The sequence below is a fragment of the Hakea prostrata genome, chromosome 3 (genome assembly GCF_041222555.1).
Source record: "Hakea prostrata isolate BN-2017 chromosome 3, UWA_Hpros_2, whole genome shotgun sequence".
Classification (NCBI taxonomy): domain Eukaryota; kingdom Viridiplantae; phylum Streptophyta; class Magnoliopsida; order Proteales; family Proteaceae; genus Hakea; species Hakea prostrata.
In genome coordinates, this window is record NC_142602.1 from 24961833 (window position 1) to 24985851 (window position 24019).

The 24019-nt window shown below is 37.0% G+C and overlaps 1 protein-coding gene across 1 annotated transcript in view; it reads left to right on the forward strand.

The window, feature by feature from the left end:
* Nucleotides 1–23683, forward strand: part of MRH2 (Armadillo/beta-catenin repeat family protein / kinesin motor family protein) — a 60365-nt gene extending 36682 nt beyond the window's left edge. Inside the window, exons 17-21 of the mRNA XM_089150014.1 lie at nt 259–384; nt 4461–4586; nt 13140–13283; nt 13368–13496; nt 23101–23683. Coding sequence (XP_089006140.1) covers nt 259–384; nt 4461–4586; nt 13140–13283; nt 13368–13496; nt 23101–23249 — 674 coding nt within the window. The 3' untranslated portion in view covers nt 23250–23683. The remainder of the gene's footprint in view (nt 1–258; nt 385–4460; nt 4587–13139; nt 13284–13367; nt 13497–23100) is intronic.
* Nucleotides 23684–24019: the final 336 nt, after the last annotated feature.

Here is a 24019-nt window from a genome sequence, read left to right on the forward strand (position 1 = left end):
TGCTTAAGATTCTGGCATCTTCTACATAATGTATCAAGTTATCAACTACAAAGATGTTTACTTCCCTCTAATAAATTTCCTTCATTTTCAGACACATGATGTGCTCAAAATGATAAATCTGAATAATGGTTCTACAATTGCCTAAATGAAAATGTTCCTTAACTATCATTGTGTTGTTTCACTTAATTTGTTTGAGAAATTTTGTATGAAAGTAAGTTCTTATCTTTCCTATTCAAACTCCACTTTTTCTTATTACAGATTTAAATCAGGAGAAGATTAGGGAGGAAGGTGGTCTGGATGCTCTTCTAACACTCCTGGGATCATCACAGAATACAAGCATTCAACGAATTGCGTCTGGAGCTATAGCCAACTTGGCAATGACTGGTTTGTCTCTCTCTACACTGCTGACCAGCTTGGTTTATACATGAGACTAATTTAGTAGTGATCCTAGTTTCATTTCTTTGTGATCTTTCAGAGCTTTTAGTATCTCTTAGGTCTTTACATACTATCTTACTCTACAATTTTTAGCTTTTGCTCCTTCCTGAAAAGGTGAGTCATGCTTGCCACGTAGTTGATGTTGGCGCTATATAAAAGATATAAGTCTTCCCCTGGTGGGCTGCGCAATTAAATCAGCAGGGTAGAGAAATATTGTTGAGAGACTATTTCCTTCATCACCCTTTAAGCTGTGGCTGAAGATTGCTGTATTTTCTTGGCAGATTCTAGGATTTAGCCTGAATTTTGTGACATTCAATATCCAGTCCATTCTGGAGTAAAAAAATGCACTCAGGCTTTACCTTGTTGATGAAACAATTGTTAGCCAAAACTTCTTTCTCCACCTGATGTTGCATCTTTTGGCGTTAGGTCCCTATTGTTAATAATAGGCATGTCCTCACCACGCTGAACTGTTGGAAGTATGATTGAGGTTTCCTAATTGGAGTGGACTCCTCTTTTAATTATATATTTAGTTTTCTTATATTCTTGATATTGGTTTCACATTTTGTATTAGACTAGGTTTCCTAATATCTAGGATTGGTTTTTCTATTCTATTTGCTTTGTTTTTCCTTATCCTAGGATTTACTCAGATTGTAACTATAAATACTCTATTGGGGTCTATGAATAAGAACAGACCTTCTGAGCAATAATTTCTTCAAGTTACAACATGGTATCAAAGCCTAATTTCGATTAGGGAAGAGAGAGGAAACTAGATAAATCAAGTCTCTCTCTTCTCCCTCATGTTGCCACTGCCGCTGCCTCACTGTCGTTGCCGCTACCACTCCATTGTTACCGCTGCTGCTGCTCCATAATCACCGTCCCCAACCTGACTTCTTACCACCGCCATCTTCAGAAGAGAAGAAAAAAACGAGAGAAGAAGAAGAAAATTCGATTCTTTCTCTCTCTCAACCCGCCTCCACCAAAACCTGGTTTCTTCTATCAAAGCCTTGAAAACCATTTTTAAGGAAACCTCAATCCACTATCATCAAGTTTTCCATATTTCTTCCCTCCTTTCTCCATCAAGATTCGGTGCTCTAGAAAACTCAAGAAGAAGAACCTATACACGAACCAGAGAAACCAGTATGTCAGATTTTGTAAAGGCAATACTCTTTCAAAACCTGCCATCACCATTGCCTCTGCACCGATTCCTTCCTAGCAGCCATCAAAGCATCTTCTCCCTTTACAGTAGCTAATTGTCAGCACCTTCTTTACCGTCCGCTAACCCCATTAAACCTAACTTATATCTACCAAAGCATTAAAATCATTGAACCACTGAACCGATGAACCCATCGACCCAACCCAACCTAAACCTTTAAGTCCTATGATTTCTATTTTTTGCCCTATAAGACCTTCTATTAACCTGAAATAACAAATTAGCCCCTCAAAATCTTTTTTTTCCTTCTAGAGAGTCATTTGTAAATTCAAATATCTTTAGGGGGCTTCATTGAGAATTCAAATATTTAGAGGGAGTTCGTTGTGAATTCCCATATTTTTAGGGGCTAATTGGGGTTTTCTATATTTGTAAGGGTCCTTTTATGAATTTTCATATATTTAGGGGGTCTGTCTGTGTTTCTCATATATCCAGGGGTCCTCTTGCATAAATTAAAAAAAAAATTGTAAGAAAAAAAAATGAGAGAGTTTTAGTTGGACCTTTCAGATTTTGTCATTCTCTCTAGATTTGTTTCACTATGCTTTCTTTTCATTTGGGTTAGAATTTCCTAATTACATTCGGGCCATTATCTTACCTTGATGGACCATGGACTTACCCACGTGTAAAGCTACACGTGAGAGGGAGATTGAAGATGTTTACAATTCAATGTTTACTTCAAGAGTATTATTGTCTACATTTTTCAGGTCATTGTTTGAATGCCTTTCTTCTAGATTTCCTTGTGCAGAATTTCATCTTTGTCACTTTCAGACTTCTTTGTGCAGAATTTGATCTCTGTTACCCTCGAAAATTTGCCCCTTACATTGACATCTTCCACTTTGGGGATCTAACATTGCTGAAGATTTGACGTTTGACCTTTGCAAAACTTGATCTCTATTACTTTTAGAGATTATCACTTATCTTGACAATTTTTCCCTTACCTTTGAAGATTGCCCCTTTACTTGGCAAATTTCCCTTTAGAGATCTAACATTGTTACAAATCTAAAGTTTCACTTTTCTTACTATTCCCTAGCAGTTGTTACCCCAAAAATATATTTCCCTTAGATTTGCGCAGAAATTTGGTCGTCTCAACATTTGAAGATTCTACCTTTTTCTTGGGCGTTTTTCCTTTGAGACCTAAAGTTGCGGTATAGATGAGGACAAAACGAAGTCTATAATGCTGATTATAATCTATAAGCTATTAATGAAGTTTGAAGATCAGGTTGCAGATGTTTACCTGGACAGTTTTATACTATTTTGCCCAAGTTGGGCATGTGTGACATCCAAACTTGAGGGGGAGTGTTAGAAGTATGATTGAGGTTTCCTAATTGGAGTAGACTCTTCTTTTAGTTATATCTTTAGTTTTATTCTTTATATTGGTTTCATATTTTGTGTTAGACTAGGTTTCCTAATATCTAGGATTGGTTTCTCTATTCTATTTGTTTTGTATTTCCTTATCCTACTCAGAGTAGGATTTACTCAAATTGTAACTATAAATACCCCATTGGAGTCTATGAATAAGAATAGACCTTCTAAGCACTAATTTCTTTAAGTTACAAGATGAACATTCCTTGTTACAATTGCTTATCTTAAAATCATGAGGTGTAACTAAGGGCTACATCAGTGTACATGCAAACTCCACACACACACACCCGGTATGCTCATACTTGCAAGCCCTCATGCTTGCACACAATACTCTGTGCATGACACCAATTACCTTCATGTGGCACTAAGGTGGCACAACACATAGGGGTGCAACTATACATAACTCAAACCCCTCGCACTTAGAAGGGACTGAAACATCTGCCCTCCTGGCTGGGTTACCATATTACAGCTGCTTATCCTAAAAGCTCGAGCTGTCAAGTAAGGGCCACAACAACATTCCATTTGATGACATTCCTTAAATTTCTACGTCTTCGGTAAATTCTCAACCATGACTCATTGTTTCAGTGGGACTGAAGTTGTATGAAATTATGAAGGAAACCCCTTCAATAAAATACAGATCACAAAAAAAGAGTAGAAATGAGTAGAAAGGACAAATAATATAGAATTTCAGAGCTGCATATGGTTTTTGTATATATACAACAGCAAACTCAGCCTTAATGGGGTCAGCTACATGAATCCAAGCAAAACTAAAATAGAAAATGTACTGGAGTCAAATGGTAGTAAAAATGTAAGAAAGTAAAGGGAAGAAGCACTACCCAGCAGGTCAGGAAAATCTCAGCTAAATACGGTCAGCTACATCAATCCTTGCCCTCCACTCAGCTCTGTTTGGGATAATAATTGTGAGTTGTGACAAGCCTGAAGCTTATGATGTCATTTTTCATGACTTCTATGGCCATTTAGGTCCGCCCTTGGCTTTTTGGTCTTCAATTGGAACCTGATAACTCTTCCTTACAGGGGGCATCCCTAGGCTTCTGTTGTGTATGGCTATACCACCTTCAATGACTTTCTCAGAACTTGTCTCAGATTGGGGCAGTTCCCAGATCATCTCTAGCATGCTCATCCCTATCCTTATGGTTCTTGTTTTCCCACATGTCCATCTTGTCCATCTTCGTTTCGCGTATCTTCTGTGTGACACTTTTTAACTATCTGGTGTTCCTTTTTCACACATCATAGCCGGTTGCACAATAGTTGTATAGAATTTACTTCTCAGCTTTAAGACAATATTCTAGTCACACAATGCACCAAACACACCTCTCTGTTTCATCCATCCAACAATTTTCTATGAAAAACCATCCTTTTTAAAGTTAACTATTGTGAGACTTTTGTGAAATTTATGTATTCCTTTTTAATGTTCATCTCTTTTATATGTACATAGAGATGAACCAAAATTTAATAATGAAGAAAGGAGGTGGTCGACTATTAGCAAATGTAGCATCCAGAGCAGATGATCTTCAAACACTTCGAATGGTGGCTGGAGCATTTGCAAATTTATGTGGGAATGGTAAGTTATGATGATCCTATGTTTCTCTTATGATAAACGTTTTTTTTTTTTTTTTTTTAATGGTAAATTTTGTGAAAGAATATTCAGTTACTTTCTTTGCTTTCATTATCTGCTTCTTTTCTGTGAAAACTCGTCCCTTTGTTATTTGGGTGTCCAACAGGTTGTATAAGATAGGTGGTTTATATTTTTGGGCATGCACTATCATGGAAGTCCAATTCTATACTCCCAAATACAAGAGTTGCAAATCTTATTTGCAATTAAATAGTTAGCTTCTACTTTGTACATCCTTTAGAATTGTATGTTACAATTGAGCAGTTCTTGAGTAATGTTGATCGATACATTATATATCAAGAACTTTGGCAATCTCCTTTTGTTCTTTATATATACGTTGGTAACATTGTTTATCATTGGGAATGACATTATAGAAATATCCCAACTGAAGACATATTCAGGAAATAGGTTTGACGTTAAAGACTTTTAAAATCTATGATATTTTCTTCGCATTGAAATTCCACTCTCAAAAAAAAGGTATAACCCTAATCTTATTTGAGACTAGGATGCTGGGGCACAAGCATGGTAGGAATATCGGCGAAATATAGCCAAAATTGGGCAAAATTTTGTTGTGCAACTACTTAGCTGTTAGAAAAGAAACTTTAACCAACCAAAACAGTGCAATAACAAGAACTAAGAAGAAGAAGAATTGATAGGAATCACATAAGCCTGCGATTCTAGCTTCTTACTCCTAGAATCACAGCCTCTTATTTATAGATATCAATATTCCATATTACAACTTGAGAAGCAAGCCATCTTGCCCTCTAAAAAAGGAAATAAAGAGTACAACTTATGGGACATAATTTTCTAGTCTTCTAACTCCTAAAATTTGTTCAAAATAGAAAGTAATAAAAAAGGAAAGTTTTGAAATTAGTAACTAACAACAGAAAATAGAAACTATGCTTTCTGGAAACTCCCAAAACTTGAATAGCAAGATTCCTACATTAGAAATAGAAAGTAGAGTAGCATTACTGGCATAATATTGTTCACGTGAGCAGTAAAACAGCCCAAAACTTGTGTATACTTCGACACTCCTCAAGCTGGAGTATATATATGAAGAAAACTCTAGCTTGCTCAATAAGAATAAACTTGAAAGGTAGCACCAATATAGAATCATGTAGCAACAGAGACATTGATCAATACCGAGAGAACTTTACCTAGGAGATAATCAACACCAAAAAAACTTTGACCCTTCATATCGAACAAACCCACCAATAATGAGAACAATTGGTGATCCATAAATATAGGAGTATCAAAGGCACTATCTAAATAATGCCAGTAGTAGAGAGGAATATCCACATTGATTTTTCAAAATTGCAGCTTCAGTGTTCATATAAGCGTTTCGCAAAAAGGCAAGTAATTGGTAAAGTATGGGTAAGTAAAAGGGAGGTAGTAGTCAATGTAGGGTTGGTAGAATGGTAAGATCCATACTTCTCAATGGAGAGGTCATGGGTTCGACCCTTGCGGACGACAAAGCTCCCTCTAAGGATGTAATCAAGGTACGCGTAGGCTGTCCCGGATGAACCTCAGACACCAAAAAAAAAAGGGGAAATAGTAGGTAAAGTATGGGTAGGTAAAAGACAGTATTGGTTATTGTGGACTAAGCAGGCAGTTAAAAATAAGTATTGTTTACTATGGACCAAATAGGTAAGGTAGTATAGATTATTACGGACCAGGTAGGTAAGGTAATATGGGTTACTATAGACCAAATAGGTAAAAGGTAGTATAGGTAAAGGTAGGTAAAGGTATTATTGTAGATTACCATCTTGGGAGGACAAAGACATTCACAAATAATATTCTTCAATACACCTTGAGTAGATATAGAATAAAACACCATTCTCCCCCTCACGTGTAGCATTACACGTGAACAATTAATGACAACCAATATCCAGTATAAAAAGATCCTAAGCAATAATTTCCAATGAGACTTTTATGGTAGATATAATCTTCATTCGTTAGCAAGTCTGAATTTAAGAAACAACTTCCAAACTCTCCCCATGTTAGATTAAGATATTAGTAACATTGTAATAAACCAGAATTTTAAAAGGGGTTACAAATAAATATATAAGCCCAATGGCAATTTTGTAATATTTAAATAATAATTAAATAATTAAATAAAAAAATTGATATTTCAAGAGGCTAGAAAATAAAGAACCGATGAACATGAAAGGAACTAAATTTGTAAATGAAGGACAGAGTTGCAAGCCTAAATTTAGGAAATAAATACTAATGGATACACTAAATAAAGCAAGTATGGGAATTATGGAACTGAAACAGAAATCAAAATTAGGAACAAAACCAGAAAACATATTGCAAAAAGCTCAATACGCAGATAAAATGTAGAGAACCCATACTTCCAATTCAAGCAAAACCTCCAATAGAAGGTCGAAAACCAGAAAACAAACTATTGAATTTTTATTTTTATTTTTTCGAATGTTAAATCTCCATGGGAACCCCAGTTCAGTGAATAGTTTGTCATCTTCATTGAACTAGGGTCCCGTTCTTCAAACTGAAAACCTAAACAACTCTCAAACCGGCAATCACAGAGAGAAACAAATTCTGATTACTGCTTTGATACCATGTTAGAAAATAAACTTTAACCAACCAAAACAGTGTAATAACAAGAAGAACTGAGAAGAACAAAATAAGAAAAAAAAATAAAGAAAGAAGAAGTATTGATAGGAATCACAAAAGCCTGCGATTCTGGCTTCTTACTCCTAAAATCGCATCCTCTTATTTATAGATATCAGTAATCTAGATTACAACTTGAGCTTGCCCTCTAAAAAATGACATAAAGAGTACAACTTATGGACATAATTTTCTAGTCTTCTAACTCTTAAAATTTGTCCAAACTAGAAAGTATTGAAAAAGGAAAGTTCTGATATTAGTAACTAACAACAGAAAATAGAAATTATGCTTTCTAGAAACTCCCAAAACTTGAATAGCAAGATTCCTATATTAGAAATAGAAAGTAGAGTAGCATCACTGGCATAATATTGTTCATGTTAAAACAACCCAAAACTTGTATATACTTCAATTAGCAACATGAAACCTGGGTTGAAATTGAAAAGTCTCGGATTTTGGTGAAATTTCGGTAATCTTGCTGAAATTTTTGCTAATTTTCGGTAAGATTTTGGAAATTTCTCTGAAATCTCGAAAATTCTTGTGAATTTTTTAAAATTCTAAGGGTTTGTAGCATAAGGAGCATATGGCTATAGATATGGATATGGTAGAGCATATAGTGGTTCATTTGTTGATTATAGTACCATGTCTACATGAATATGGAGATAGATTAGGTGCATCATTTGTGATTCCATCTTTGGATATCAATTAGGACCAACACAACTATTTATGCCACTGACAGATTGTATGGATAAATTTATTCATGCCATGTCATGGCATGCTTATATCCAATATTCAAAGTACTACTTATTGTCCTCAATGACCCAGGGGATGGATCTAACCCGACACATACTTGTATATTGAAATTCTACTTGTTGTATGTGTTGTGGCATTTGAAATTCTACTTGTATGTGTTGTTGCATACTTGCATTTGAAAATCTTATTGTTGTCTTGCATAATATTCATATTTACATTGGTTAAAATTCGTGTTTTGGACTTCTAGTTTCGCCCTCATACAATCGGGCATGTGCCTATCAAGAACACCACTTTAGGTTAGATTTTAGGAAAAAATAACACTCCCAATGTGTTTTTTGGCTTCAAATTAGACTAAACACAAAAAATGTCCCCAAATACTACTCAAAAATGGGGGGGGGGGGAGCGGAATTCCACCGAAACATTCCCAAATTTCGGCGAAATTTTGCCAAAGTTTCAAGGTTTTCACTGAAGTTTAAATTTCGTACCTTGGGTGCGAGCACATAGGTAAGCCCCTTGAAGCTAGTGTTAGTCTCAAGAGTGAAGAGGGTGAATTGATTGATAAAGGAAGATGCCAGAGATTGGTAGAAAGTTTGGTTAATCTTTCTCACTCCAATCCAGACATTGCCTATACTGTGACTATAGTCAGTCGGTACTATCACAATCCCTGTTCCACATGTATGGATGTTGTGTCTTGCTTCTTCTAATAATCAAAGTCAGCCCCAAGAAAAAGGTGTGATTTTCTCTCCTTATGATCAGATGTTTGTTGAGACTTGTACAGATATAGATTGGTTGGTTCTCTGATTGCCAGATCAAGTGCGGAAGAAGATTCTATGGTGTGATGCATGGGGTTTGCGAATTTCCTATGATGTATGCAATTGTATATCCGCTACTAACATTGCTGATAATCCAATTCAGCATCGCAGGACAAAGCATATAGATTGACTGTGTCATTATAAGGAGAGAACATGGTGATATTTGTATCTCATGTCTTTAATGAGGTTTTAGTAGTAAAGTTTCTCATCAATTGTATGCTAAGTTGCATGGATGATGTCTATACACCTACTTAAGGGGTTTTCTTGTAATATAGCTATTAGTTAGATTTGTCATGATGGACATTGTTGTACTTGTACCTCATCTTACATTATTATGAATGAAGTATGGCTGGTGTCCCCTAGACAAGCCATTATTCCTAAAAAATCATCAGAAAGAGAACATGGTCAACATTTGTTGGAACTAGAATTAAGAAACCTGGCCGACCTCTGTCAGTGTTTTGTTGCCAGTCCCAAGCCCGGGTAAAGGGGGATGGTTGGTGTGTCAAGTCGGCAGTCCTTTTTCATGGATTCAACGTTATATAATGAACGCTATGCTAGGGCGTTCCTAAAAAAAAAAAAAAAGGATTCACTACACTATGACCCAGGTGTAGTGATAAGTGGGCAAGAGTGAGTTAGGGCATCCCTTGTAAGTGACACATCGCATCGGTGCCCGGATGCAGTGATAAGTAGGCAAGGGTTCCCGCGCCGTGGACGAGTGCAAGTAAAGAAGCTAGTCCAAAAACATAAGATTAGATTGGCATCTTGGAACATATGATCTTTAACAAATAAGAGCTTAGAATTGATAGATGTTGTAAGGAAAAGAAGGATTAATATAGCTTGCATTCAAGAGATTAGATGGAAGAGTAAAAAGCTAAAGAGTTAGATGACTTTAAACATTGGTATACTAGGGATAAAACTAATAAAATGGAATATGTGTAATAGGGGATAAAGATGTTAAGAATGATGTGGTGAATGTTAAAATAGTGGGTGATAGGATTATTTCTATCAAGCTTATAATGGAGAAAGAGATTTTAAATATAATTTGTGCATATGCACCTCAAGTAGGATTAGTAAAAGTCTAAAGTTAGAATTTTGGAAAAATATGGATGGTTAATGCAAGGAATATGTCGAGGAGAAAAGGTTATCATAGGAGGTGATCTAAATGGACATATTGGAAAAGATCAAGGAGGTTATGAGAGTGTACATGAAGGATATGGTTTTGGAGAGAGGAATGAGGAAGGGATTTCAATTTTATATTTTGTTGTTGTTTTTTATCTATCTATTGTAAATATTTACTTCAAAAAGAGAGAGGAGCATTTGATTACCTTCAAAAGTGGACATCATAGAAGCCAAATAGATTTCTTTCTAACTAAAAGGACTGATAGATTGTTGTCCAAGGATTGTATGGTAATACCAGGGGAAAACTTAACTACACAACATAGACTTATGGTCTTGGATATATGCCTAACCCCAAAAACTCATAAAAGGTGCAAGGCTAACTATCGCTGGATAAGATGGTGGAACTTGAAAGGAGAGTGCTTGAAATCCTTCGCTAATGAAGTAGTCCAACAAGGAAAGTGGGATTATGAGGGGGACTCTAATGCGATGTGGAATGAGATGGCTATGTGTATCAAGCAGGTGGCTAAAGATGTCCTAGGTGAATCAAAAGGAAAACTCCATTCTTATAGGGAGACTTGGTGGTGGGATAGTGAGGTTCAAGCTGCCATTAACTATAAGAAAACTAGTTTTAAGACATGGTAAAGAACTAAGGAAGTTAAGGATCTTCAAAGGTATATGTTGGCTAGAAATGAAGCTAAGAAAATTACAGAAAAAGCAAGGGAGAAGAAATATGAAGAGTTATACAATGAGTTGGGCATTGAGGAAGGGGGAAATTTTATTTATAATATAGCTAAAATAAGGGATAGGAAGGGTAAAGATCTTGACCATGTTATATGTATTAAAAATGGAGATGGTAAAGTACTAGTATGTGATGAGGACATTAAGAAAAGATGGAAAATCTATTTCTCTATTCTACTAAACGAGCATGCTTCAAGCACTTGTAATTCAGACGATTACACCATTTACCAAGGCACCAATTTTCAAACCCATATATGCGGAGAATTTCGATGTCCGAAGTAAAAGAAGTACTAAGGAGGATGAAACTAAGCAAGACACAAGGTCTTTGATGAAATCCCAATAGAAGTATGGAAGAGCTTAGGAACCTGCAGGCTAGTTTGGTTGACTAAGTTGTTTAACAAGATTATGAGCATAGGGAAAATGCTAGATGAATGGAGGAGAAGCATTGTGGTTCCAATTTACAAAAATAAAAGAGATATTCAAAGCTATAATAACTATAGGGGCATTAAACTGATGAGCCCTACTACGAAATTATGGAAGAGAGTAATTGAAAACTGTTTGAGACACTTAACCATAATTCGGAGAACCAGTTTAGGTGTATGCCGTGAAGGTCAACAACGAAGGCTATTTGCCTATTTAGGAGATTTATGGAATGGTATAGAGAATGTAGGAAAGACCTTCATATGGTATTTATTGACCTAGAAAAAGCTTATGATAGAGTTCCTAAAGCGTTAATTTGGCAAGTACTAGAGAAAAGAAGTGTTGTAAGTAAATATGTAGACATAGTTAAGGATATGTATGATGGTTTAGTGAAAACTGTAAGAATAGTGGGGGGACAAAGTAATGAATTCCCAATTACAGTTGGGCTACATCAAGGATAAACTTTAAGCCCATATTTACTTGCATTTGTAATGGATGAATTAACCAAGGACATTCAAGACGAGATCCCTTGGTGTATGCTTTTTACTGATGATATTGTGGTGATAGATGAGACTCAAGTGGGGATTAATACCAAGTTAGAATCTGGAGAGCATCTTTGGAATCAAGAGGCTTTAAACTAAGTAGAACGAAGACAAAGTATCTAGTTTGTAACTTTAATCATGATCAGGCAGACAATAAGGTGGTGAAACTTGACAATAAGGAGATTCCTTAGAGTGATTATTTTAGGTACCTAGGTTCAATCATAAATAAAAGAGGTGATATAGAGGATGATGTTCCCAAAGAATTAAAATAGGGTGGATGAAGTGTAAAGGTGCGTTTGGGGTCTTGTGTGATCAATGTATTCCATTAAAGCTTAAAGGAAAATTCTATAGGACCATCGTTCGACCAGCTATGATGTACGGTGCAGAGTGTTGGGTTGTTAAAAAGAATCATATAGATAAACTTAGTGTAGCATAAATGAGGATGCTAAGATGGACGAGTGGCAAAACTAGGAAGGATAAGATAAGAAATGATCATATTAGAGTTGGTTTGGGAGTTGCTCCCATAAGTGATAAGCTTCGAAAAAGTCGTTTGAGGTGGCACGACCATGTTCAACGGAGACCTATAAATGCCCCTGTACTGAGAAGTGATATAATCCAAATTGAAGGAACTAGAAGAGCTAGGGGTAGACTTAAGATAACCTTAAGAGAAGTGGTGAGAAATGATATGCATAGCTTAAGCCTTGTATCTGGCATGGCTTCAAACAGAACTGATTGGAAGGCAAGAATCCATGTAGCCGACCCCATTTAGTTGGGACAAGGCTTATTGTTGTTGTAGAATTGAGAAACCCTTAAACAGCCCAAAATTTCTCACTTTTTGTTGCCAATGTCGTGACTGGTTATGGTAGATGTTGATCCTTTTTTAAGAAGGGTTCTAGGGGGAGTTTGTGTGAACAGAAATCTGGGACTTCATGTTTTGAGCTTACACAATGTCTTAGCTATAAGAAATGGAGGCCCTTGTGCTCAAGAAAGGCCATAGATTAATTATCACTACTATTATTATTACTACGACTAGTATTATTATGAGACTTCTTGTTTCATGTTTTGTTCTTCTCCATGGTACCTATGAGTGAGATCTGTATGAAATTTGATAGATCACCATCATATCGTGCTTTTCACAGAATTCCTAATATTTTCCAAGTATTCCTAGATACTGTTACATACTTACATGGTTTTCATCTGTTTTTAACTTATCAGCATTTCATATATGTGAGCAATCTGAAAGTCTATTCTCAAATATTACTTTCTGTCAAACAACTCCTGTGTGCATCTTTTGTAGAAGTTCTTGTGCTGTTATGTTGAAATTAGTTATACCTTTTTTTTGAATTATTTATTGATTGTAAGATATTATTGGGAAAACTACTTCAATGTTTCCTGTAGAAAATTTTTAAATGTAGATTAGGCTGTTTGAACTTGAAAATAGATTGTACATTAAACTTATTTGACAGCTGATGCACATGTTAGTTACTCTACAGAAAGGTTACATGCAATGCTGAAAGAAGATGGTGGCATCAAGGCACTCTTGGGAATGATCAAATATGGTAACAGTGATGTCATGGCACAAGTTGCTCGGGGAATCGCAAACTTTTCAAAATGTGAAACACGAGGAATCATTGAAGGTCTGTGGAATTCTATCTTCCTTCATAACATGAAATCAAATTATTTGAATCATTTTGCAGCTTAATGTTCTTTACTCACTGTAGGACACAGAAGAGGGCGTTCGTTGCTTATTGAGGATGGAGTACTCACATGTTTGATTTCCAATTCTACTGATGGTCCGCCTTCAACTCGTCGCCACCTTGAGCTTGCTCTTTGTCATTTAGCCCAAAATGGTAAGGTCACATGGATTTAAGATTATTGCAGCCTAATGATGATGGAGAATTTTAGTGCTTTTCTGCTCTATAATAGACACACATGCACACATACCCACATATGAGAGAGGGGGAGAAGAGGATTATGACTGCATGAAGAGTTCTTGGGTTAGCATGAGTGCAGCAATTTCAGTTATTCAGATCACTGGTTTCTTCTGTATTCAAGAAGTTATGATAAGGGGAAATGGTGTAAAATTGAGGAATCAAATATGATTAGTTTCATCTTGGTACAGACACTTCAATATGGATTCGTATCTTTTCCAGCAAGTCTATGACCCTCTGTTGGTCAATATAGCATTTCAACATTATATGTTTGGGTTTCCTTGTTGGATGCACTTTTTGGTAAACTCAATTTAGGGCTTTCCTGAGCTGCTCACAAGAGAAAATGGAAAGTGCGTATTACGGTATTACCTAATTATATAGAGAAAAATAGAAAGAGATCCTATGGTAGACAAGTAGCAAAAATACAAAAGAAGACTTTATGTGACATATATGTACTCCCATGTTACATAAACCAGGCTCATCTTAAAGAAAAGAGATACAAAACTAAAGTCCTACTGATGCACTTCAGCTGCCTAAGAACAGCTTCAGGTGTAGGGATTCCCCCCCCCCCCCCCCCCCCACCGGCACACGAGGGCCATTGTGTAGGAGAGGTGTAGGAACCTTGCCTATACCTGTACGGTTGTGCCAAAATCATAGGCATAGATGGGTGTAATATTTTTTCCATTAGTCTATTAGTTATTATTCTTGAGTTTCCAGCAGTTGGTCTTATGGGCTTTGACACTATTCACATGAAAAGCAACGTGAATATTGTCATTGGTTCATGGATGGTTCTGTCCATTGACACTAATTTGCTTATGTATACATATGCATATTGGATACACAGACACATGAAAGAAAGTCTGCAGAACTCAGCTATGAAAAAGTTGATCTGTTGCAATTGAATAAATTTCAATCAGGAGCAAAAGAAATTGCAAGCCAACAGGCTCATTTGTGGTAGTCCATTGAAAGTCTGAAGCCTAAGGAACACAACTACCCAAAAAATTAAAAGGGATGTCCAGAATGCCCATAAGCTCAGCAGAAATGTAGCTTACTTCTCTATTTTAACAGGAGTTATAAGAGTATCCATAACTTCAACAAAACAGTGGGTGACACTTGAAGCAAGAAAGTAGGGGGACATCTAAATGAGTTAATTAGGTCATTGGTTTTTACATGCAATTACAATTAAAATTCGATACAACTTTAAATACAAGCTCTGTGTATTTTCATCCAAAATTAGAAATGGGAATTTTAACCATTTTAGAGTATACAACAAACTCTATAAATTGATCTTCAAATATCTTCTGCAGAAGAAACTTTGCTGCAAGGGAAAACTTCAGAGCAAGTTGCATATGATTTATGTAAGGTACTAGAGTGTTGAATGGTCTGAGAACTTCTTACATGTGTCAAAGAGACACTCAATCTATATTTATAATAATAATATGAGAGACAAAAAGGAGAAACTCTCAATGTGGGATTATTACAACAACATCTAACCTTAAAAATACTACCAAAATTACAAGAACTCCCCCTCAAGTTGGTGCATAGATATCTATCATGCCCAACTTGCTAGTAATGTTGCCAAAAAGTTTAGTGCTTAGACTCTTTGTAAATACATCAGCCTTCTGGTTGTCAAATGAGACAAAGGAAATGTGGATCAGTCAAGACTCGATCTTCTTCTTAATAAAGTATATGTCAATCTCTACATGCTTGGTTCTATAATGCTGAACTAGATTTGGGGCTACATTGATTGTTGATTTACTATCTAACAACAACTGTATGGGTGTCTTTAAATCTGTACTCGGGTCTTAAAGTAACCCTTTCAACCATAGCACCTCATTAATACCCTGTGCCATTGCTCTAAATTCTACTTCAGCACCAGACCTAGCAACTAATGCTTGTTTCTTACTCCTCGTAATTACTAGGTTTCCTCCTACATAACTGCAGTGCACAGAGTTAGACTTTCTATCATCAGGGCAACCTGTCCAGGAGAAATCAAAACTCCCTTTCCTGGGGCAGCCTTTAAATACCTTAGAATCCGGTAGATAACATCTGATGTGTGGAATAAGTGGCATGCATGTATTGACTCACCAGACTCACAGCAAAAGTGATATCTAGTCAAGTGTGAGACAAATAAATCAGTTTGCCAACTAGTCCTTGATAGCTAGTCTTGTCCACAGGTTCTCCTTCTTTGGCTTTCAAGTGCAAGTTAGGCTTAATAAGGGATTTAGCTGGTTTGCATCTTAACATCTGTATCTCAATTAACAAATTCGTAATGTATTTCCTTTGCAAGAGAGATATGCTACATTAGCTAAATCTGCTAGTTCAATGCCCAAGAAATATCTGAGTTTTCCCATGTCCTTGATTTCAAATTTAGTACCCAGGAATGCCTTTAGAGCTGCTGTTCCCTAAGATGACAATATCATCCACGTATACTAGCAGTATTGTTACGTGAGAGTCTGTCCTGTTGATCAACAGCATTACTCTGTCTATAACCAATGGACACCATAGCTCTATAGAATCTCTAAACGATGCTTTTTAGGGACTGGATCAACCTATCAAGAGCACACCTCAGTTTGCACACCTTCCGGTGAGTTTCTGTGGAAGTACACCTTGGTGGCACATCCATAATTCCATATACACTTCCTCTTGAATTTCCTCATGAAGAAAGGCAGTCTTCACATCAAGTTGTTGAAGACTCCAACCCTGATTTATTGCCTATGAGAACACAATTCGTATTGTGTTCATCTTCACAACTAGTGAAAAGGTCTCCTGGTAGTCAATCCCATTAGTCTGAGTGAACCCCTCAGCCACCAGTCTAGCTATATTTCTTCCCACAATACCATCAGCTTTTTGCTTTATAATAAACACCCATTTGCACCCAACAGTCCTTTTCTTTGTAGGCAAGGTCACGAGATCCACATTTGGTTTTTTTCCAAGGCTCTCATCTCTTACTCCATCGTTTGTTTCTAGTGTGAATGAGTTATGCTTCTTGCCAAGTGTTAGGAATAGAAGCAAAGGATAAGGAAGAAATAAAGCTTGGAAAAAACTAGCAATAGTGAGTGATGTGAGACAAAGTTAGAAATAGGATGCCTGGTGCATGCTCACTTAGTGCAATTGGTAAGTTTAATGAAGGATAAAAAATTGAATCAAGAATTGACTTATCAAGAGTATTCTCTTCAGGATTAGGAGGTAGAGCTTCCAATTTGCTAGGAACGGTAGAGGATCTTCCTTCATTGCTTTTCTATATGATAAGTTTTCAGAAGAGATTGCAATGTAGGTTGTGTCTCCCCCGCATGTCACGGTTCTTGTCCATCCGCCGTTGTTCTTGTCCAAATACTCCATCTTCCAAGTGGACATTATAAGCAAGAATATCATAGGGGATTTCCATTGGAGGGATGAGAACTCGAACGTCTTTATTGGACTCACTGTCCCCCTGAAGAGGTATAGGGGGAAAATAGGAGATGTTTTCCTGAAAAACAACATCCATGGAAACTGACATCTGTCGGGAAGGTGGACAATGACACTTGTAACCCTTTTAAGTGGCAGAGTAACCAAGGAAAATACATCATAATCCACGTGGATCAAGCTTACCTTGAACTTGATGGTTTCTAGCATAGGCACACACCCAAAGACTTTTTTTTTTTTTTTTTTTTCCTCCTCTTTTTTTTTTTTTTGGGGGGGGGGGGGGGACTATAAATGATGTAGAACCTTAAAGGGCTTCAAGAGGGCATTGTGGTTGTAGTACACAAGGTAGCATCCGATTAATGAGATAGGTGGCTGCAAGAATGGCTTCTCCCCAAAATTGTGGTGAAACATGCATAGTAAACATTAACAACCTAGCAACCTCAAGGAGATGCCCATTCTTGCGTTTTGCCACCCATTTTGAGGTGGGATGTCAACACAATTGGTTTGGTGATGCCATGATTAGCCAAATAGGTTTGGAATTCCCCATTCAGTCCCATTATCAACACAAAATATTTTCATAAAGGCCTCAAGCTAGGTAATAACCATTTTATGAAAGATTTGAAAACAAAGAGAAAGCATCACTTTTTTGGTGAAGTAAACAAACCCAGGTGGTTCTGGTGTAACAATTAATAAAAGTAACAAACCAATGATATCTAGAGAAAGAAACAACATGAGAAGGACACCCAACATCTGATGAATAATAGGAGTGGTGCTATAATTATTAGAAATAGGATAAATATGTTGAGTTTGCTTTATTAAAATGAAAACATCACAATGAAAGTCATTCAAATTACAATGTTTAACCAAGTCAGAAAAAACTTTAACTAAAGTAGATAAAGGAGGGCAGACAAAGTGGCCAAGACGATGATGCCACTGTAGTAAAGCAAATAAAGCAGGATATGTGGAACTGGAGACTGTAGTCAACACTAATGGAGAACCATTAATGGAGAACCATCCAACAAGTAAAGTCCCTATATCCGTTTACCGCTACCAATCGTATGCCCTATTTTCAAGTCCTAAAAAACATAATGAGAAGGGAAGAATGTTTCTTTATAGTTCAAGTCCCGAGTAATACTAATAATAAACCGAAGGTTAACTGGAGAAAGAGACCCATCGACAATACGTTCAGTATAAGGTGGAAGAACCAATCATGTGATCAGTTGCCCTAAAGACAATTATCCATGAGGGAGAGTTAGAGGACACATTATGGCAACAAAAAATACCTAAATTGGGAGGAGGCTCAAAAGGATTAACCATGGCAGAGGCAATACTAGCATTGGAAGTCAACATGGAAAGAGTCTGGTCATCAACTTATAGAGATGGTGGAGCTCATCTAAGGAAAGAGGTGTCGGAGCACTAGTGCCGTCCAAGTGGGCTTTGATTAGTAGTTGCCCAGGAATTTCCTCCTCGATTAGCATTCCCTCCCCCTCCATGGGACCTAGGTGGTCGACTATGTAATTTCCAACACTTATCCTTTGCATAACGTTCACGGCCACAATATTCAGACTTTCCTAGAGCACAAGAAGAATCACCAGTAGGAGTATGAGATCCCCTTGTACCAACAAACAAGGCAGATCTCTTTGGCATACTAATATGAACCATAGCAGTTCTGGAGTTGTTCTCTATGTCTACCGTGGCATATGCCAGCTCTAGGGATGGAAGGGTCTCCTATGAGAGAATCTATGCACGTATTTGATTATACTCAATATTGAGACCGATCAGGAAATCATAAACTTAAAGCTTGTCTCCACTTCTAATAAACAGCAACATCAGTAGCATAAGTTGTAGTGAATCTGCCATAGAAGTCTAGTGTCTACTAATACCCCTGTAGAGTATTATACAATTGAGCAAAAGTTCCTTCTATTGTAACTAATGAATTTTCTGTCTGATCTCAAAGCATTGTGCATCTTTACAGACCTTGGAATAGGTGCCCTTAGCAACTTTCCAAATAGTAACGGCATTAGGAAGGAGAAAGTAGCTTTCAACAATGGCAAGTTCAATAGAATTGAGCAGGAAAACCATAACTAGACATTCATATGTTTCCCACTTATCTTAGGCCTAACCAAGTGTTGAAGGTTTTATAGATGTACTGTGGAGATGACCTGAAAGACCACAAGCACCCACCGCACCACAGAGTGGAACCATCAGGGTAATATGTCCCCTTGAGTTTAACAGAGTTCATCTGAAATGGGGAGAAATCACACTCACGAATAACAGTAACAATCTCCACAGTAAACGAACTAGAAGAGGTGGTGGTGACAGAATCAAAAGCCATCGCAATGATTCGGATGAGCAATCGATCAAAAAAAAGTTATAAATCATTCAAGGGATTATACCATGAATGGGTAACGAAGAAACGAGGTGCTTGCAACCAAGGGAATCTCAACAAAGAGGGAAGGTGTTGGCCAAAAAATGGTTTAAAAGGTTGGCAGTAGGGTTTTAGGAAGGGATAGGCAAGGTGGCGAGGTCCCTAGAGGGATTGTAGGAACGATGCGATGCCTTAGGAACCTCGAGGTAGGTGTCAGGAGGGATGGCGACAAGGATCAAAGGTCCTAGGGCCTTGCAGTGATGTGCGAAGGTCCTTGGGACAAGGCAATGGTGGTGGTGGTAATCCTAGGCCACCAGCAGAGGTTGGTGATGGCCCTAGGACCAAGAGAGAGAGAGAGAGATGCGGTGATGGTTTTAGCTGAAAGAGGGCTGGTGGCTTTAAGGTATTGTAGAAGGTTCTCAAATCCGTGGATCAAATTCTTAGAATCTTTGGCTCTGATACCATGTTGAATGGTCTGAAAACTTGTGACTTATGTTAGAGAGACACAATCAGTCTTTATTTATAATAATAATTTGAGAGACAAAAAACAGAAACTCTCAATGTGGGATTATTACAGATAACATCCTAGAGACAATTCTACCCTTAAAGAATACTATTAGAATTACAACACAAAGTAAGAGGAATGTACTAAGCTATACTCTGAATCTCAAAAAAGAACTACAGGACATCAAGGAAAACATGCTTTCTTTAAGTTTTTGGCATTTAAATGTTTGGCCTTTGGAGAGTAGTTAGGTATTAATGAGATAAAATAATATAAAGAGAGTGAGGATAACCGTACAAAACATACTAGATGAGAGAGAAACTTACCAAATGTGATTTGGAATGGAGGCAGTAGGCATTCAAAGAGTGGTAAGCCAATTGGGCAAAGTGAAGAGAGGATGCTTCAAGAACCGTTAGGTGTCCATGGGGTGCAGCTTGTAGGAGTTGTACTACCACACCCCCTGCACCTTCACTGGTTGGACATGTGCTGGCACAGTGGACCAGCAGGTATCCTAACACAAAAAAGTAAGTTTTTTTGTGGGACTGTAGCCCTTCTGTGTATGTTAGGCCAATGAGAAGCTTGCCTTTACAGCGTGTGTTATGTCTTACCGAAACTTGTCTTTTTCCTCATTGGTGGAATTGTTTTATTCAAATAAATAAATTTATAGGTTTAAATAAATATAATTATTGGGAAATGTGGTTGGCAGGGTATCGTAACAATTATAAGATGATAATTTTGAAACTGAAAGATCTTCTGAGACTCTTTTGTCTTTAGTTTGTACTTTATTTATGGTGAGGGAGCAGTCTTGCAACAAGTCATTCTATTATTCCTATTGGCTTTCTTTAATCTGGTGACAATTTATTTTATTGATCCTGGTATCAGAACATCTTTAATCAGATCTGAGAATTTCTCAAGTTGTTCTCTGCTGGTTCCTTTTTTCTGGTTCTCGTTGTGGTGTACAGCCAACTAATGTTGCATCTTTATGAATTAATCACTCCATTCATATATGGAGTCTATTGAACCTGTTTGTCTTTGAAGATACTACTGCTGACTGCAATGTACATTGAATAAACTCCTAATTCTCCAATGAAGTGAAATTCTTTTAATAAAGTCTTCACATAATCCTGTCGTGGTTCCTCACGATCTTCTAGTATCATTGACACTAAGGCAAAATAAGGGGCTGTTGATGAAGGTTTTACTGTCTTCTGGGTGAACTCCCTATCTTGATTGAAGTCCGGAAAGGCTTGGTTATGTTAGTCCTAGGTCTATAAGACGTAGGCTTATCAAGCGGAGGGAATTGCATAGTCAAAAAGAAGACTTTTGATAGCTTCTTGGGGAAATACATGAAGTAATTAGAACATGCTATTTGCGGAAATACCTCACAAAATATGCTTAAGAAATAAGGCAAGAAATTGTTTATGTGAACAGTAACGTGAGCAATGATTTGGGCTCTTTTATCTTCATGTCTTACATCCGAGGCAATGGCAGAGCTGAAGTTTTGAGAAAAAGCAAACCATTAAACTAAATAACCACCACACCTAGGTCTGAGCAGAGAAGAATAGAGACTAGACCAGATTTTAATCAGATTATTGGACCTTGACACCAAAAAATCATCTTGGATATTGTTTAGTCAACTTCAGAAGTTATTTATTTCTGTAGGTCAACTGCAGAAGCTTTTTATTTTCTTCAGAGACTTATCAAAATATTTAGAGAATGTAATGTGGATCTCTATGTGGTATTTATTGACTAAACAAATCATATGATAAGAGTCCCAGAACAATCTGGAAAATGTTAGATTTGAAAAGTTTTTCAAGTAAATATGTTGGAAAAAGTCAAACATATGTATAATGACTGTAAGATTGGTGATGAGAGGGGGTATCGAGTTCCCAACTATAATTGGATTATGTCAAGGTTCTGAGCCTTTTTTTGTTTGCTTTAATCATAGATGAGCTGACTGATATGCTAATAATCAAACCCTTAGTGTGTGCTTTTCTGGTTGTGGCATTATTTTGGTGGATGAAACAAGAGTATGGATACATGCCATACTGGAAGTGTGGGGATCAGCCTTGGAACTAAAGGGTTTTGACATAAGCAACACAGAAACAAACATATGGTTTTAACTAGAAACAAAGCATGTGGTGGTGAAAACTGATGGTTGAGAGACATCACTATGTGAAAATTTTAGGCACTCAAGTTCACTCGTCAATAAGGAAGGATAACTAGAAGGATCATGTTGCATAAAGAATTAGAGTTGGGTGGTGTGTCCAAAGTGTTGTATGATCAGAGTATTTTATAGGATAGTTTTATGACCAGCAATGATGCATACAGCTGAAGGTTGGTTGGTTAAGAAAAACCATAAACAACCTTAGTTTAGTTTAATTGAGAATGTTGGAGAACGAGGAAATAGAGAAGATAAAATAAGGGATGAACAAGTTAAAGCATTTAAAAAAATTAATATATAAATTAAAATTTAAAGCAATCCACAAAGCATGCCGTTAGTTGTGAGAGTCTGTTGAGGTAGCCTAGACATAAGCAATGGAGTCTTTTCAGGACACCAACTGGAGGGATTTGATTCAGATCAAAGGAATGATACAATAGCCCAGTTAGAGTTAAAACGACCCCAGGAGTAGTGGTGAGGAAAGACCTAAGTAGCTTAGAACTGGTAGCAATTTTTGCTCTGAATTGAGTGGTTGGAGAAAAGATCCATGTAGTACTCCCATTTAGTCAGGATAAGTCTTGAGTTGTTTGCTCAATGTCTCTCTGCCTATAATCTGAACATGCCACCCTAAAAAGTATTGTAGTGAAGGTTGCAAGCACATTCTTGTCCTCCACCTTGTTGAAAATTATTCTACCCCCCACCCCCTTCTTCCTTTATGATAACTTTCTGTGTTCTTACTTATTTCATGACTTTGTTGTTTTAAGTTTTTTTGAATTATTCCACCTATTTCTCTTGCTTATCTAGTTCCACCTACATATAGGGTTAAATCAGTTCATTGCTTTATTATGTCTTTTAAATAAAGGTGGGTTCGTAGAACTATCCTCTACACTTCCCACCTCTGCCTGTGCTCTACACTTAGATCTACCATCTTTGGGGAGTCAGACAGGCTCTCAAAGGAGTTCAGATTCTTTTATTTACCATTTCATTACATATTTATAGAAAATCTTCTTTTGAATACCATTATTAGGACCTTTTACTTTGTGATGTTCCCCCAACCACCAAATAATCCATGGGTCTGTGTTTTCCGCAGAGGACAATGCCCAGGACTTCATATCCTCTGGAGCATTGAAAGAACTCATTCGTGTATCAAATGAATCATCAAGTGATGATATACGCAACTTAGCGAAGAAAACATTGAAGTCAAATCCAACTTTTCAAGCTAAGTTGCCAGAAGTGTAACAGATGATGGTACATAATATGGAATTTCAGAGGGCGCTTCCATCTGCCATTGATTTGTGTAAGCTATGTAAATAAAATCATTAGTAGCTCAGTGGATTATATTCTTTAATTAATTGAAGGGAGAGAGATGGCTATGCTAGCAGTGTACAGTATGCAGATCAGCCAGATGTCTAAAGGTCTAGGGTGATCCATGTCTGGATCTGGTGAAAGTTTTGACTTTTTCTGTAATGGGTATTTGCTACTTAGCTTGTAGATCTCTTTCCATCACTGGCTGATCTTTTTAAGTCATTGCTAATGTCTACTTTGAATTACGAATTTCTTAAGGGGGATTTCAGGACTTCTTGGATCTTCATTTCCAACTAGTAAATGCCTAAGGCTGTAGCTGGTCAAATTTCCGCTCCTGCTCCTTCCTTGTAAAGCTTATTTCTATTCAATCGAAAACATTTCAAAGAATGTCTAAGCTAAAAGCAAATTGTGTATGGATAGAGAGAGAAAGGGGGGGGGGGGGGAACATATTACTCGGATGCAATTGGCAAAAAAGAACATAAAAATAGAAGGACTTCACACTTGGCCGTGTACGTATCTGATTGTATTTTTAACCATTGGATGGAGATGACAGTCTATAATATATGGGTTTTTTCATTCCATTCAATGGAAAGAAACTTGATTGCACGCCATAGATAGCCTTATAAGAAACATGATTGTGTCGCTAACCAATTAAAAATATAATCCTACACTAATCTAGCTAGTAGAAAGTACGGAGTTGGAAC